Source organism: Meles meles, chromosome 6, assembly GCF_922984935.1.
Source record: "Meles meles chromosome 6, mMelMel3.1 paternal haplotype, whole genome shotgun sequence".
Lineage (NCBI taxonomy): Eukaryota > Metazoa > Chordata > Mammalia > Carnivora > Mustelidae > Meles > Meles meles.
In genome coordinates, this window is record NC_060071.1 from 19661183 (window position 1) to 19678973 (window position 17791).

At 47.5% G+C, this 17791-nt stretch overlaps 1 protein-coding gene across 2 annotated transcripts in view; it reads right to left on the minus strand.

Moving 5' to 3' along the window:
• Positions 1-17791, minus strand: part of PCSK6 (proprotein convertase subtilisin/kexin type 6) — a 181846-nt gene that overhangs the window by 40168 nt on the left and 123887 nt on the right. For both annotated transcript variants that reach the window (XM_046008470.1, XM_046008469.1), the window contains exon 13: positions 15391-15527. In XM_046008470.1, the coding sequence (XP_045864426.1) occupies positions 15391-15527 (137 nt within the window). The remainder of the gene's footprint in view (positions 1-15390; positions 15528-17791) is intronic.

Sequence of the window (17791 nt, forward strand, 5' to 3'; positions counted from 1 at the left end):
TTTCTTCCACTTTTAACCGATTATTAAATGTTTTACTGAGTGTGCACAGCCGAAAACAGAGTTGATTAAAATTATATGAGCTCTTGATTTAAACAAGGTTCATGGATGCACGCACATTCAGTCACTCAAATCCTCCTCGACTGTGCATCGGGGCGGGGAAGAGACAAAAAGCCTTAGCATTGAATCCCCAAAGGCAAACTCTGTCTGCTGACAGCGGAGTCGCACTGCACCAGTTCGAAACACGATGCTTGGGATTGTCTCTTCCTCTCCAATATTCCCTACAGATTATTAAAACTCATGTTCGGTAGGCAACCTGAGTGTGTGCGTTAGCCCAGGCTCCCTAGAAAATGGGAGTCCGGGGCCAAGCCTATGGGCGGAGGGCTGAGGCTTTACTGGGAGGTGTGACCCGGGGCAACAGGAGTGAGGAGAAAGGGGGAAGGTGGGTTAGGGACTGGGGAACAGATACCAAGCTGGCCCAGCTTCACAACCAAACAGCAGGGCACTTGGCCAGAGGACACCTTCCAAAGAGCTTTGGGGGACTGTGGGGGAAGGGCAGGAACTCATCTCCTGGCTCTCACCGAGCAAACCTCCTGGGCGCTTCCAGTGTGTCCCCTGCCCCCCTCCAGGCAGCCGGATGCTGGGGAGCCCAGATGCCAAGCCTCCTCTGGAAGTGGAAGGAAAAGCCACAGCATCCCCAAGTCCTGCTGGGAAGGACCTGACTCCCTAGGGCCACTGCAGCTTCCAACTGTGGGAACAACTGTGCCCTGGGCCAGCCTTCACCTGGGGGCGCTGAGGAGATGAGCTGGAGGCCAGACCTCTCCACTGGGCAAGAGGTGAGGCCCAAGGGCAGAGGGGCTGAGCCATTCTGGAGAAGTCCATAACAGGTCAAGTGTGACGTTTACGGAGCAAAATGCAATCATTACATGTGCTTGGAGGTAGAAGGCATGAACAAGCATGAGCAATATTTGAAAAGAACCTTTCCCCTACGCTGTCCTTCCATTCAAGGGAGCATAGAACCTTTGTAAGATACTAGATAACAGTAAAAGGGAGACTCGCAGAACTGGGCACCTGAGACACACAGATAGGTTCCAAGATGGCTTGCCACCGAGAAATATGTGTTGGCGCTTTTAATATTTCAGGCACTATGGCCGAACACCGATCAAAACCTTTTTTTTTAAATAAAGATTTTATTTATTTATTTGTCAGGGAGAGAGAGAGAAAGAGAGAGCACAAGCAGGGGGAGCAGCAGGCAGAGGGAGAAGCAGGCTCTCGCTGAGCAAGGCGCCGGATGCGGGACTCGATCCCAGGATCCTGGGATCATGACCTCAGCCAAAGGCAGATGCTCAACTGACTGAGCCACCCAGGCGTCCCTGATCAAAATCCTTAAAAAAATCCTCTGGAAGTATTTTTTTCTCTTATAAAATACTTCTACATTTGAATATCATCCAAGCTCAAGAAGTAATAATTCTATAGTATTCCTAAGTACTGTAATTCCGATCATACATGTGCAGTAATGGAGATGGAGAGAGGTTGTGTGACCAAGCCAGCAAGTGTCCTTGTTGGAACTTGGACTACAGCTGCCAGACACCCTCCTCTGGGCTCACCCCACACAGGTCCCAACACCTGAATTCTGTGCCCTGACCTCAGTTTACGTCGCAGCCTGGTCTTCCTCCTGTCACCCACCAGGTCACGGGCAAGTCAACTGGACTGTGAGTTTGGGCTTGACCTTCACAGCTTGTCTGTGCCCCTATAGCATACTCTGTGGGTTTTGGCAAAAGCACTGAACTTCTTTGATCTCACCCTGGCTTCAACTTTCACGTTTGTGCTAAGGAGAGAAGCAAAGATGGGATTCACAGAAGCCAGCAGGTGAAGTTGGGTATAACGGGGCTGGGCTCCAAAGAAAGCCAAGATGTGTGAGAATTTCTTAAATGGCTCTGGCCCCAGGGAACAAAGGCCACTGAAAAGCCAGTCCTTTGGGGGGTAAGATCTCCTCACAGCAGCTTCAAAAGCAAGCTGTTGGTTAGCAAGCTTTGGTTTCTTTTGTTGGGGGGGAAAAAACCATTGCTTAAGAAGAAGAAAGAATAGGAATGTACCTGCTGAGTTCAAGGCTTGAAAAGAGTTTTCCATTCAGGCCTTTGACTGGATGGTGATCCAGCTTGCCCTCAGCACAGCAGCCCAGGATTCTGCTGTTTCCAGACTCCTGGGTTCTCCAGAAAAGCAGAGCCAGTTTCATTTTCCTCAAAGGCGCTGAGACTGGTCTCTGCCAGTGACCTCTGGGCTGGAACTTCCCCAGGGGGGCAAACGGACCCATGCCTATGGCAAGCCGGTGGGGGTGGGGAGGGGAAGCTGAGTTTCCATGACAACCCGTTGCATGCCAGGTTGGGCCAGAAAAGATCTCTGCCATCAGGTGCTCACAACATGCTATGAGAGAATTACTATTACTCACAAGATTACCCCCTACCAGTAGCTGGTGGATCCAGTATCAGGTCCAATGCCGTATTACTTCAACATTCATGTTCTTTTCAGCAAATCACACCGTGATCCCGAATGCAGAATACCACGGACATTTGTTTTTCAGTTTCTGGAACTTCCGCTTGTTAGCTTGCTACCACAATATTTACCCTCCCATGTTCTAATTTATATTTTCTTCGAATACTACAAAGACTGAAAATCTTTTGTTCACTGGCTATTTATATTTTTTCTTTATGAACTGTCTTTTTAGGCTCGTTCCTCATTTTTCTACTGGGGTGCTCGGCAAATTTCTTAGTGATTTGCAAGCACTCTTCATATATAAAGGCTATGATAGTGTAAAGCTTTGTTTGCTATCATCTAACTATGGGGGTTGAGATGCTACAGATAAAGAAGGTGTCTGACTGTGCATTGCAATTTTTTAAAAAAATACCAAATATTGTTTTTTTAACTCCCTGTCTTGGAAAAGAGACTTTTTAGCATATTGAAAATTCAAACAATAACTGTTTACTGACTGCAACATTTAGGCAGAAAAATAGTTTGATCTGTTAAATAAGCAGTTAAACCAATGGCAATTAGACCTTTACCCTTCTGAGTGGGTCTTGAGAAGAAATAAACCAATGAAATAAGAGCCCCTGATTCTGATGTCTAGTCCTGAGGGAGGGACTAAGGCTCTACTCAGAGATGGGTTGGCTCTATTGGGAGAATGAGGAGGTGGGGATTGGGGGACAGAGAACATTATAAGGCCTGAGCCTTGGTCATACATGGAATACATCTCCCTTAAAGGATACCCATCCCAAAAGACAGTCCATTCCCTACATGATTCCCAATAAGCAGTGGTGTGCTAGGACCAGTTTGCTTGATGTATTGACTGTTAACATTTTCAGGAACGTCGTGAACTGATGGATAAATACAGCCTTTATTAAAAATTAAATGATATAAACTTATACTTAACAAACTGTATCGAAAACAAAGGTAACAGATACTCCAAAATCATCACTTCCTAATCATTTTACTGGATTCTGTCATTATCCATGCTTTGTGGGTTACTTACATTTAATCCATTCATACTGTAGAAATACTATCTACATGTGGTTACTGTGTATATCTGACCTAGCACTGGTGGCTTGAAATCAGCCCTGGTGAGAGCGTTTACACTTGGAAATCAATAAATGCCACAAACAGGGCTTGATCTACTATTGATCTTCTAGACTTAAGAAAGTGATGAAGGGGGAAATATGCATAATGCAGATTAAACTTAAAAGTGCATTTTATCTGTAGCCAGCCATTACCTTGGCAACAGCTTTAAAAAACTGAGGCAATATTCTTCCGGTGTTTGAAAACTATCAGCCAATTCAGCAGTGAGGTTGCCCACGTCACTGACAAACATGTTCCAACTTATATTTATGCCAAAAGACAGCTGTTCATCAACTGCAACCACAGACTGGCTATAGATACAAGAGCTTGGCAAAAATCAATGAATGCATTCCCTCGTGTCTATGGGCTAGGTGTAATTTACAATGTGAAGAGTGTATTTTGTTATTATTTGCAAACTGCACGCTATGCATACTCTGTGTCAGCAAAATTTATACCACTGCACACACACATGCATATATACATACCCACACAGATACATACTTGCCCCCTGGAGTGCTCACTGTTACCACGCACATAGGGCAATGTGGGTAAATGACTCCAAACAACACCCAAATAAACCTGCCTCTTAATTACAAGGTAACAGAGCACTCCATTGACCTGCAATTTCTAAATAGGCTAGAGTACACAGCAGGAAACCATGGCCATAGATCCACCAGCGGATTTCATACAATAATGCTGTAACATAGCACATACGTTCATTTACATATTTCCTATAGTGGTTTTCATATTATTATTATTTTTTAAAAGATTTTGTTTATTTATTTGACAAAGAAAGACACAGCGAGAGAGGGAACACAAGCAGGGGGAGTGGGAGAGGGAGAAGAGGGCTTCCCGATGAGCAGGGAACCCAATGCGGGACTTGATCCCAAGACCCGGGGATCATGACCTGAGCCAAAGGCAGACACTTAATGACTGAGCCATCCAGGTGTCCCCTGGTTTTTGTATTATAATGGCAGAGCTGAGCACTTGTCACAGAGACCAGAAAGCCTAAAATTATTTACTATCTGGCCCTTTACAGAAAAAGTTAGCAACCGTCAGGCTTGAGTGAAGTGAAAGAGACCATCTGTGGATGACTCGAGTTCAATCAAAATATTTCATAAATATTTTTCTAATTTTAATTTTAGGGGTTTTTTTTTTGTTTTTTTTTTTTTGCCAAGCAGAAGTTTCTAATTTTATGTGTATAAATATACTGAAATAATGCTCTCCTCTCCAAATGATTAGCCAATTGTGGGAGCTTTTATTCAGCCCCTCATTCTTTTTGCCACCAATTTGAAATGTTATACTTAGTGTTACTCGATGGGTCTACTTGTGGACTCTCTTTTCTGTTCCCCCTGACTTTTCTGTCTATATCAGCACTAGGGTCATACTGTTTTCATTATTTTATTTTATTTTTTTAAGATTTTATTTATTTATTTATTTGATACAGGCAGAGATCACAAGTAGTCAGAGAGGCAGGCAGAGTGGGAGAAGCAGACTCCCTCTCTGACACGAGGCTCAGGGATCGATCCTAGAACCCTGAGACCATGACCTGAACTGGAACCAAGAGTCAGATGCTTAACCAACTAAGCTACACGGGTGCCCTGCGAGTCAGAAGCTACACGTGGATTTCGGACTGCACCATAGCTTAGCACCCCAAACCCCTGTGATGTTCCAGGGTTAACTGTATGTTTGAATACCTGCATCTAATTTTGGGGGAAGTTCTCTGGTTATTCTCTGTGCTCATTCTTCCAGATGAGCTTTATAGTCATTCAGTTAAGTTCCTCCCACTCCCTTAATTTCATGGTGATACTGATTGAGATTATCTTTAAATGGTAGACTTGTGGGGCACCTGGGGGGGCTCAGTAGGTGAAGCAGCTGCCTTTGGCTCAGGTCATGATCTCAGGGTCCTGGGGCTGAGCCCCGTGCTGGGCTCTCTGCTCAGCGGGCAGTTAGCTTCTCCCTCTCCATCTCTGCTCTCTCTCTCTCTCTCATTCTCTTGCTCTTATTCTATCTCAAGTAACTAAATAAAATCTTTAAAAATAATAAATGGTAGACTTGCGAAAAATGACTATCTCAATGATATTGAAGACTGAAACACAGTCAGAGGAAAACCCTTTAAAAATCAATAACCATCTATTCTAAGTGCCTATTGTGTTTCAAGTGCTCTGGTGGGTCAAAAATAAATAAATAAATAAAGGGCTGTGCCGCACCCACGCTCATTCGACTCTCAGTCCAGGTGAAGCAGACTGCGGGAGAAACACTTTCTAGAAATCATGACCATAGCTCACAGCAGATGCTCCTGGTACAAGTTGCCTGTTAGACTCCAATATTTGATTTGATCTTTATCTTATAATTAGGACACTTAAAATAAAAAAACCAACTGAAAATATCCTAACGCCCAGATAGAGGAAAGCCACTGGCCACAGGGCTAAAAAGAGAAACATCAACTAAAGGCTGCCCGTGGTCACCGAGTCCAGGTTCTGCCCTCGCGGCTGCCTGAGCTCGGTCAAGGTCACTGGTGTAGCTTGGCACTAGCTTCCTCTCCCACAAAATGAGGATCAAAACGCTCACATTAAGATTGCCACGAGGAGTCATGTTAAGAATAAAATATCCAGCACTTGACCCAGACTTCTAAATTTAACCCTTCCAACAGCCTTATGCAGAACACAGACCGGGATTCAGAGAATGGCAATGACCTGTCTAGGGCCATGGCTGGCAAGTGGCAGAATATGGACCTGAAGAGCAGGCTGGCTCCAGAGTCGAACCTCTGCAGTATACGGATTCTTTAAAAACATGCAAATACAGGGGCGCCTGGGAGGCTCAGGGGGTTAAGCCTCTGCCTTCGGCTCAAGTCGTGATCCCAGGGTCCTGGGATTGAGCCCAACACCAGGCTCTCTGCTCAGCGGGGAGCCTGCTTCCCCCTCTCTCTCTGCCTGCCTCTCACTACTTATGATCTCTGTCAAATAAATAAAAAACCAAACAACGACAAAAAAAACCCCAAGCAAATACACACACACACACAGACACACACACACACACACACACACACATATATAAGCACCCACCCACACCCCACACGATACTACACTCATGCATACATACAGATCCACCCGCACGCACACATACATATACACACGATACCCGCTCCAGTATCAAACACACACAGTTTGATGCCCTGCCTTATTCCTAGATGGATTTCAGGGTAAAGAAAATCCAAATCTAGTCCAAAGAAGCTAACTCTCCCATGGCATACTGAACCTCTGTTCCTCACACACATATGGGGGAATTAAGATGTATTTGCTCCCAGGCAACTTTATCCTTGTTATCTTATTTAACTGTGCAAGCTGAATCTCTACGACAGTCTTTCATGCTTGACTTCTGGGAAAGAAATGTTCCCCCAAGGTGTATTTTTTCCCCCAGTTTCATGATGGAAATTTTCAAATAAAGACCAAATGGAGAAAACAATACAGTGAGTTCCCATGTCCCCATCATACAGTGCCAACCATCACCAGTGTTCTGCCCGTTTTTCTCCGTCTATCTCCTCCTCACTCCTCCCACCCCACGTCCCCGGAAGTATTTATTTTTTATTTAAAAATTTTTTGTTTAGGTAAGCTCTAACCTCCCCACAACCCCCAGTGTGGGGCTTGACCCTGAGATCAAGAGTCACATATTCTACTGACTGAGCCAGCCAGGCATCACTTTCCTGAAGTATTTTAAAGCAAATCCTAGGGGCGCCTGGGTGACTCAGTCGGTTAAGCGTCTGCCTTCGGCTCAAGTCATAAATCTGCGTGTCCTGGGATTGAGTCCCGCATGGGGCTCTCTGCTCAGTGGGGAGTCTGCTTCTCCCTCTCCCTCTGCCTCTGCCCCCTGCTCCTTTTCTCTTTCTCACTCTCACTCTCAAATAGATAAATAAAATCTTTTAAAAAAATTAAAGCAAATCCTAGATCTTCCTAATACCTCACTGGTAAATACTATCATATGTATCACTAATGATAAGAACTTTCTTTTTCATCAACCTTAATTCCTTATCATCATCTAGGACTGCAAGTTGCTCTGATTCTATGCTGACTTTTAGCCATGATATCAAATGATGCCAGTACCTGATGGGCAATACAGAAGCATTATCACCCTTTCCCCTCTTTGATACATTTCACTGCTCCCCTAGATCAGTGGGAATCTGGAAATGCTGGTGGAACCAAGAAAAACCTGGCCCATGTGGGTTGCTGCTCTTTTGGAATCAAAGGCAAGACTGGTGGTGGGGGAGGGGCGGAGAAATTTCAATCACAGAAAAAAAGTGAATTCTCTGCATTCAAGAGAAATGACATAGAAGTTTTAAACATGCCATCAATTGTCTGAGACAGTCTATTTATGACACTGTGAATACCAGCTTCGTGAAACTGAAACCCATCGGAGCCATGGGCTGAGATACATGGTATGATTACAGAAAGAGGATTGGAAAGCATGCCTGATGATAGTTTCCATTTCGAGTCGATGCCTCACAGCTCCCCTCATAGGGGAAGAGGGTGGGAGGTAGGTGCTGGAGCTCTTCAGGTGGTTGTGAAGGAAGCGTGTGTCCGGGACAGGGACCAGCCACAGCCCTGGAGAAGCTCTCCGTGCAGGGCACGGAGCTGAGCCCTCAGGGCCGAGTGGGGTGCAGAGAAGAAGAACGAGGAAGCATGCTTCCACCTGCACCTGCCCATCGGGATTGGCGTGTGGTCTGAATGCAGTACAAGTAAGCGGATGCTGGATGAACGAGAGAAGCACCACGCAAAGACACCCTTGGTGCTGCTCAAGGCCAAAGTCACTGAGCAGGGCAGGACCCACAGCGTCACGTGCATCGTGGTGCTTACAAGAGCCCCAGGTCACAAGGAGGTCCTGGGGGCTTCCCTGTGCCCCAGGGGGCTACGCAGGACGCCCACCTGGGCAGAGGGGCTGGCCTGAGTGTGCTTTGCCTTGTGCCCCAGGTGTGACCACCAGTGTGGGCTCTGAGGTGAGGAGGGCAGGGTGGAGGGGGGCGATCCTAAGCTACCTGGCCTGGGTTGTTGTCTTCTACACAAATCCTTAGCCAAGCCTGTTCATCCTCATCTTGTAGGAGAGAAGGCGCAACACCAAGACCAGGTACCATTATGGACTGAAGGCTTGTATTCCCCCAAATTCATATATATATATTTAAAGGTTTTATCTACTTATTTTGTTAAGATTTTATTTGCGAGGGAGAGAAAAAGGGAGAGCAGAGAGTGAGAAGGAGAAGCAGATTCCCCGCTGAGCAGAGTCTGATGTGGGACTTGATCCCAGACCCTGAAATCATGACCCGAACTGAAGGCAGATGCTTAATGCAGCCCCCCTGCCTCCCTTCCACCCCCATTCACAAGTTGAAACCTGCTTCCAATGGGATGGTGTTAGGTGGTGGGGCCTCAGGAAGGAGGCTAGAGCCCTCATGAATGGGGTCAGTGTCTTACTTAAAGTGACCCCAGAAAGTTCGCTGGCTGAGCTTCTGCCATGCAAGGAGACAAGGAGAAGGTGACCGCCTACGATGGGGAAGACTGCCCTCCTGGGAACCCGCCCACACTGGCACCCTGATCTCAGACTAACCAGCCTCCAGAGCAGTGAGAAATGAATTTATCCTATCGAGAGCTACCTAATCACCAGCACTTGGGTACAGCAGCCTGAATGGACTAATACATCGGAGATTTAGAAAGAGCAGAGGCAGGAGGTTCTGACAGATCCAGACCAGCAGCAGGGGACTGAGGCATGCGGTTTCCCCAAGGACTGAAACTTCCTGAGTTCAGAAACACCGAGACTTAAAATTTTGAGCATTCTAGATGGGAACCTTCTGAAACGCAGTCATACTTCTCCAGATGTTCTGTAAGGTGGGATCTTTGCTCTGGCTCCACTGTCCCTGGCTCCCTGGCCCAGGCCTCACAGGCTCTGGATGGCCAACTGGGGTGGTCTGCGAAGCGCTTGCTAGCCCACCCTAGACATGGAGCTCCTTGTGGAGCTCACTCTCCTACCCCCCGGGCCCACGCCTGCTTCCCACTGAGGGGCAAGGTCCCAGGGTGCCCAGATCCAGCACTTAGCAAAGTTCAATAAAGGTGTGCTGAACGCACGAATGAATGAAAAGCCACTTGTAAACACAAGCAGATGTGAATCAGGATGTGCGCACTCCTTTCCACTCCTTGCCTGTCTCCTGGAGGAGAGTGATCCTGGGAGCAGACACACCCTTCCCTTGGCCCAGGAACTGAAGAAGAACAGGAATGACTAATCTGCTACCTGGTTTTTGAAGAATAGTTTTAAAACGAACGCCATAAATCAGGTTCAGTCGGACAGGGGGTGAGGATTGCTTGAGCTAGCATACTCGGGAGACTCAGTTATTTAATAAACCCTTGTCTTAACTGAGATTTTACAGGACTATTCCAGAGCCTGCACTGGTTGGTTCATTGGTTAAAGCAACTAAGTGAGTTGCAGAGATTTGAAGGATATTGAAATGAACCACGAAGGAAGCACCCTTTGCCTCTGAAACAGCATCTCAGCAGCAGTGTAAAGAAAAGAGAACAGCACTGCTCTCTCTGGCCAACCTGTCTTTGTATTTGCTGCATTATTCTTGGCACTGAGGTTGGCAGTGACCTGGTACTGAGAGGCCACCCTGACCCGAAAACCAGGGAGGGAAAGACATGTCCTTTGGAATTGCTCATGCCCTGGCCCCCAACGACACTGACAGGCAGCTCTAAGGTCCGCTTTTCTGATGGGCCCCATAACGCTGGAGTCAGTGGGAAACCTTGCCCAAATGGTGTTGCCTTCTTGGCTGAGGTCCCCAACAGACACCAGCAGACTGACATGAACATGTCATCGCTGGACATATCCCTGCTTTGAAAGGCAGACTGGTTGAAAGCTCATTCTCCCTCCTTTTTTTTTTTTTCCTCCCTCCCTCCGCCCTGGAGAGATGCTGCTGGAAACAAGACCAAGCCCCTCTCTTGCAGAGGGAGGAGCACTAATGCCTGGGTGTGCTGAGCGGGCAGCCCAGAGAGAGGCACCCATCCTGCTCGTGCACAGAAAGAAGGACTTGGAGTAAGCAGCAGCGGTGAGGCCGCTTGCCTGCACTTGTTTCTGGAAAGGCCAGCTCAGGAGTGGCACCTCCCTAAGGGGTAAATCTTGTGCAAATGAACCGCCTGCAGGAACAGCGGCAGGAATGTGCAGACTGTGTGACCGTGTGTCCCCGTCCCCCAAATTCAAATAAGCCAGAGAAGGCCAGAGCTAGAAGATTTGTCACAGGTAACCTCCCCCACCCCAAACTGAGCTCCTGATCTCCTCTCCAGCGCCCCCAACCCCGCAACGTCGCACATCCGGGAAACCGTGAAGTCTGTTCTTGCACTGCACAGAACAAAACTTCTGGAGTCCTCGATGGCCCCTCTCTTCTCTCATAACCCACAGGGGATCTGTCAGCACGTCCTCTCAACAAGACTTTTAGAATCTGACCGTTTCCAATATCTCCACTGCTCCCACCCTGGTCTGAGTCACCTTCTTGCCTACTGTGATGATGACCTCTTTTCTGGTCTCCCTGCTTCCTTGCCTCTGCCCCGCTCCGACCACACTTGAGGGTAGTCTGACCGAGCTATCAGAGGGAGCCTAGGAACAAAAGTTCAGATCATCTCTCTCCTCTGCTTAAAACTCCCCAGGCCTCAGTCCTTGTGATGGCCTACAAAGCCCAGTGCCATCTGGTCTGGTAAGATCTAGGGTACCACTCAACACACCCCATCAGCACCCGCGTCCTGATCCAGCCACCCACGGGAAGGGCTGGTGCAGGGACATCTGGGATCTTCTGGGTGCCTGTGATCTCGTCACCTACCCAACCCCTGCAGCAGCAGGAGGACAGCTCCAGTGGGGCTGGAAAAAGAGTGGGATGTGAGCAGGCTAGAGATGGTCTTGCCGGCCCCGAGGTTACCCCAGGCAAGGGGTAACCTCGGGGCCAGCAAGACCCCCTCCAGGATGTGGATGAGCCACACGGGCCACAGCTGCAGAGACAGGTACTTCCTCTCTTAGATTTCAGAGAGCACCTCGCTCTGCTGTTTTCCAGCCGAGAACATGGAGGCCCAGAGCACAACCCTGACTTGCAAAGTTCTTAGAAGTGTAAATTGGGGCACCTGGGTGTCTCAGTGGGTTAAAGCCTCTGCCTTTGGCTCAGGTCATGATCCCAGGGTCCTGCGATCAGCCCCTTATCAGGCTCTCTGCTTGGCAGGGAGCCTGCTTCCTCCTCTCTCTCTGCCTGCCTCTCTGCCTACTTGTGATCTCTGTCTGTCAAATAAATAAATAAAATACTAAAAAAAAAAAAGAAGAAGGGTCAGGGGTGGGAGGTTGGGGGAACAGATGGTGGGTAATAGGGAGGGCACGTTTTGCATGGAGCACTGGGTGTTGTGCAAACAATGAATACTGTTACGCTGAAAAAAATAAATAAATTAAAAAAAAAGAAGTGTAAATAAATACCTACCAGAATCACAGCTGTGTGCCCGCTCTTTGCCACTACAGACACGGGCCTCGAACAGACAGACTGTGCCAACAAACATACAACCCCACAGATGCCCGGGTCCATGTCAGTGTGGCTGCCAGCTTCCGTCGTGCTGACCTCCCGGGCATGAGGCGGCGCTGACGGATGCTGGACGTCCGCCAGGTGCCCATGGCAGGGAATGCTTGAGGACACAGGTGGTAGGAGACATCGGTCCTTAACTTTTAACAGAAGGCCAGGGCACTTTAGGGCTTTTAAAAGGAATACGGGAGCTTCTACTTTGAAAATATTTGAGTTTCAAGTGATTTAAAATTTTGCATTTTTGTCTTTTGAGACTTTGTTACCATAATGTCTTTTTAAGATGGTCATTTATTATCCTAAAGGCAAAAGAATGATTTTGGGGGGCGGGGGCAGGGAAACCTTATAGATGACTTGATCATTTAAAGTTGATATATTTTTTTAAAGAGTTTATTTATTATTTATTTGACAGAGAGATCACCAGTAGGCAGAAAGGCAGGCAGAGAGAGAGAGAGAGAGAGAGAGAAGCAGGCTCCCACTGAGCAGAGAGCCTGATGTGGGGCTTGATCCCAGGACTCTGAGATCAGGACCTGAGCCGAAGGCAGAGGCTTAACCCACTGAGCCATCCAGGTGCCCCTAAAGTTGATTTTCTACATAAGGCAAGTCAATGCTCTTTACTTCTCCCTGGTTTAAAAAAAAAAAAAAATCCCCCAAAGTGGTGCTTCATGAAAAATTCAGATAAGGAGCAGGGCAGGGGAAGGTTCTAGGGTGACCAAGAAGCAGGCCCCTGGGGACAAAAGAAAAATGAAAGCAAAGCTCAGGGAAAGGTCTCCACAGATAAGTGCCGGGAGCATATCTCCGCCCTTCTCTATGAGTCTGAATCCAACAGACAGAGATATGAAGACGTCAGAGACTGCTGTAGGTGACCGCAGCAGAAGACGTAATGATTATACTCATTTCCTCTCCTGGTGTAGCCCCATCATCTCCATCAATGCCTGGCCTAAAGTAGGAATTCAATAAAGATGGCTTCAAGGTATGGTTATGAACCAAAAAGAGAGTGATGAAAGGCTACCTTCCTGGGGGGCGGGGGATCCGAAAGCAAAATTAAGAAAACCCTTCTGTTTACAACAGCATCAGAAATAACAAAATACTTAGGAACAAATGTCACCCAGGAAGTTCTGGACATGTGGACTGAAAAACCACAAAACAATGCTGAAAGAAATGAAAGAGATCGAAATAAAGGAAAAGACATTCTTATCCATGGATTGGAAAACTCAGTATCGTTCACATGGCAATAGTCCCCAAATTGAACTAGATTCACTGAAATCTCTATCACAATTCCAACTACTTCTCCGCACCCCCCCCCCCCAAAACTGACAAGAGGATCTTATGATTTGTGTGGATTTGCAAGGGACCCAGAGTAGCCGAAACAACCTCAAAACAGACGAGCCAAGCTGGAGAACTCACGGTTCCCCATTTTGAAACTTGCTACCAAAACTATGGTAATCAAAACAGAGCGGTCAATTGCCCTGGGCACTAGTGAACAGACCAGTGGAAGAGACCCAAGAGTCCAAAAATAAACTCCATACATCTATGGCCAATCAATTTTCAATAAGTATACCAAAAATAAGTGTACCAAAATATACCAAAAATAAATATACCAGTGGAGGATGGAACAGCTTTTTAAACAAATGGTGCTAAGACATCTGGATAGCCATACACAAAAGAATGAATCCGCACCTTCGGCTTGCACTACATGGAAAATTAATTCAAGGAGCGTGCCTGGGTGGCTCAGTTGGTTGACCGACTGCCTTCGGTTCAGGTCATGATCCTGGAGTCCCAGGATACAGTCCTGCATTGGGCTCTCTGCTCAGCAGGGAGTCTGCATCTCCCCCTCTGACCTTCTCCCCTCTCATGTTCTCTCTCTCTCTCTCTTTCTCTCTCACATAAATAAAAATCTTAAAAAAAAAAAAGAAAGAAATTGTTAGAAAATTAATTCAAAATGGATCAAAGTCCTAAATGTAAGTTAGTTAAAACTATAAAACTCTTTGAAGAATACAGACTTCAATCTTGACCTTAGATCAGGTGATAGTTTCTTAAATACACCACTAAAAGCACAAGGTATAAAGGAAAAAATAAACTGAATCTCATCAAAATTGAAAACTTGGGGATGAATCAAAGGGCGCAACCAAGAAAGTGAAAGAATGACCCACAGAATGGGAGAGAAAATTTGCAAATCAGGTATCTGGTCAGGATCTAGTATCCAAAATATTGAAAGAACTCTTATGACCCACTAATAAAAGATTAAACAACCTGGTTTTTAAAACAGCAAGAGACCTGAATAGAGATTTCTCCAAAGAAGATATAAAAATGTCCAATAAGCCTACGAAAAGATGCTTAGCATTATTAGTCATTAGGGAAATTAGTACAAATCAAAACTACAATGAGATATACTTCACACCCACTAGGATGGTTATAATGAGAAGAAAATGAAAACAATAAAACAAATGTTGATGACGATGGAGAGAAACTAAGATCTGCATATCGTGCTGGTAGGAAGGCAAAATGCTACAGCCACCGTGGAGAACAGTTTAACGATCCTTCAACCAGTCCAACATAACACTGATATACAACCCAGCCATTTCCTAAGTACACAACCAAGGGAACTGAACATGTACGCCCACATAAAAACTTACATGAGGATGTTCAAGGCAGCATGATTCACAACAGCCGTTAAGTAGAAACAACCCAACTGTCCATCAACTCATCAAATGATAAACCAAATATTATATATAAAATCATATGCATACACCTAAATCGCATTTAGTTGGGGAAGGGAATGAAGTATGGATACACACTATAATACAGATGAGTCTTGAAACCATTATGATAACTGGAAGATCCAGTGGCGAAAGGCAACATATTGTGTGATTCCGTTAACGTGAAATGTCCAGAAGAGGCAAATCAATAGAGACAGAGAGTTGACTAGGGGCTGCTGGGGGCTGGGAGAATGGGGAGTGTCTGATTCATGGGTATGGGGCACCTCTTTGGAGTGATGACAAAGTTCTGGATTTAGGTAAGTGGTGACTATTGCCCAACACTGTGCATGTTCTGAAGACCATTTAGTTACACGCTTTAAAAACCATTTCCGTGGTGAATTGTACCTCCATAAAAGAAATTACCAGAGTCGCTACAGTTAAATAAAAGTCTGGAGTTAACAAAAGGGCTGAGATACAAAGTGGTGTGTGAAATTCCCGAGAGCCACTGACCTTGCTTCTCCGGGTTGCGGACCTGGGACGGCATGTCTTGGATTTCCAAGGTCCATTCCCCCTCGGCCTTCTCTCCCCAGCAGTGCACGGTCATGAATTCCCAGTTGGTGAACCCTTCATTGGAATGATCCAGCAATCTGCAATTGGAGACTTGGGGTGAGAACACAAAAGGGTCGGGAAAGGAGTGGTGGGTAGGGGGCTGGGCCGAGAGGGGCTGTCTTCTGGCTTGGAATTAGTCCTTAGGTGACGGGTACAATCCTGCTGAACAGCATCTCAAGGGCAGCAGCTTTAAGAATGGAAGGAAAAGACACCTGGCTCTCAGCTGGGATGGAGGCAAGAAGCTGGGGATGCTTTCAAACCCTTGACTGATGACCCCACCCTGGCCAGCGGCTTCACCTTCATCATCCTACTGGGCCCCCCAAATATTCTGAGAGGGAGGCAGGCTGGCAGGACTCACAGGGGGCCCAACAGGGACTCAGCCAGCGATGGTCTCCCTCCTGCCATCCATTCCCATTTATAAACAGAGGGATCCCACGTGTCGAGATGAGTGGCAGGTCCAACAGCCAGTAACCCGCTGAGATGGGACTCACTCAAAGGCATTCTGACCCCTGTCCTTGTTCTTTCCAGCAACAAGAAGTGTTTCCGAGGTTACCAAAGAAGGGCCTCCAACCTCCCCACCCCAAATGCCAGCAGTGATCCTCCAGAGCCCATCTACCAAGGCCTGAGTACACAAAGACCGAGGCTAGACCACCTGCCCCAGGGGCATCACAAAGGAAGCCTTTCTAAGATGCCAGCCTGTGGAATGAGTGGAACCTTCACACCGGTCCAGGGGCCAGCTCTTGCATGCTCTTCTCCAGAAGGTACGAAGAGGGGAAAATGTGCAACTCTCCAGGGCTTAAGGGTGTTTCAACAGGTGCACTGGGGGAGATGACCTAATGGGACTGGCTGCTTTCCAGTGTGTGTGGGAGGCACCCCTGCGCGCAGTGTGGGGAGGCGCAGGAGCTCCCTCCCCTCCGCCTGCCTCCCCCTCCCAGGTTCTGAGGAGCCTCCAAAGTCCATGGTCTTTCCAGACTGTGATTTCAGCCCAGTTCCATTTTTCTCTCGTTTGACTTGAGCAGGAAACAGGAAGTAACTCATGGGCTCCCTCTTTCTTCTAATATCCCCCGAACAGTCTCGGGTCCTTCTCCCTCCCTATTCCTACCTATTCTAACTTTGTCATCTCTCTTTTGGGACAGGGTCTTAACCCGAGAGCTCCTTATTGCCCATCCGAAGTTCAAATGCACATTTTGTGTGATGTAAGATTGGATTCCTGATTTGGGTGTTCTCTGAACATCCAGCGAATGCATAAACATGCTTATCGCGAGAACATTCCCTGTGTGGAGGACAGGGAGGGGGAGGGGGCACATCCTGTCCTTTCTGGTAAGGAACTGCAAAGGTCAAGGCTGATTTTTTGCACATGATGCCAAGCCGAACGGAACGCACTCGGGACAGGACAAAGATAAACGGTCCTTTAAAGGCTGAAAGACTTAATGAAAGTTCACTTAACTCTCTCTCTCAAAAAAAAAAAAAAAGAATCTGGTGATCTGAAAAAGCTGCTCAACGGAGTACGATGTGAAAGAAAGGAGAAAGTAACCGATCCCCAGACACGCACTCTTGATAGAATCACAACATCTGTGCCGTGGAAAAAAAAAACACATTCCCAAGATGGAGAGGATCGCCAAGTGGTTGCAAGGCAGGTTTCAAGGGCTCGATGGCACAGGAACAGCAACCGGGTTGTCGTGAACCCAACGAACTTGTCAGGACCTGCTCTCTTTCATCTCAGGGGCTCACGCTGGGCCTGAGCAGGATGGGGCTTAGAAGGGAAGGGAAAAACAGAGAGCAGGGAAGCCAGTGGGGAGATGCTGGGGTGCCGGAACATTCTTCCAGCTCAGGTAGACGGATGCAGGAGGGACAGGATGGGAACCCGGCCACCCGGGCCAGGCGTTTTCACCTGCATCATCATATCCAGTTCCTGCAGCCATCCTGACTGCGACAGGAGTCAAGTGTCATTTCCGGAGGTGAGGAGTAAAGAGAAAAGAAGTGGCTGGCTCCTGGGCGCCCCGCCGGGAAGTGAAGGAGCGGGAGCAGCAGCTCCTTGGAGTCTCTTGGCTCCAAAGCCCATCTGGGTGTTGGTCCTTGCAAGTCACAGCTGCCCTGCTGGCCTATGACTGGTCACCCCAACCTCCAAGCCTCATGGTGGCTCTCGGTCCACCCAGGTCACCCTCTGGTGCTCGTACCTGGCTCCTGTCTCGAATTCAGGGCTCACCCCCTCGGAGGCCTCCTGGTGTGTCCAGCCTGCAGCAAACGGGGCTCCAGGGAGGGGACCTCGCGGGAAGCCAGAAAAGCGGGAGCCTATATGTGG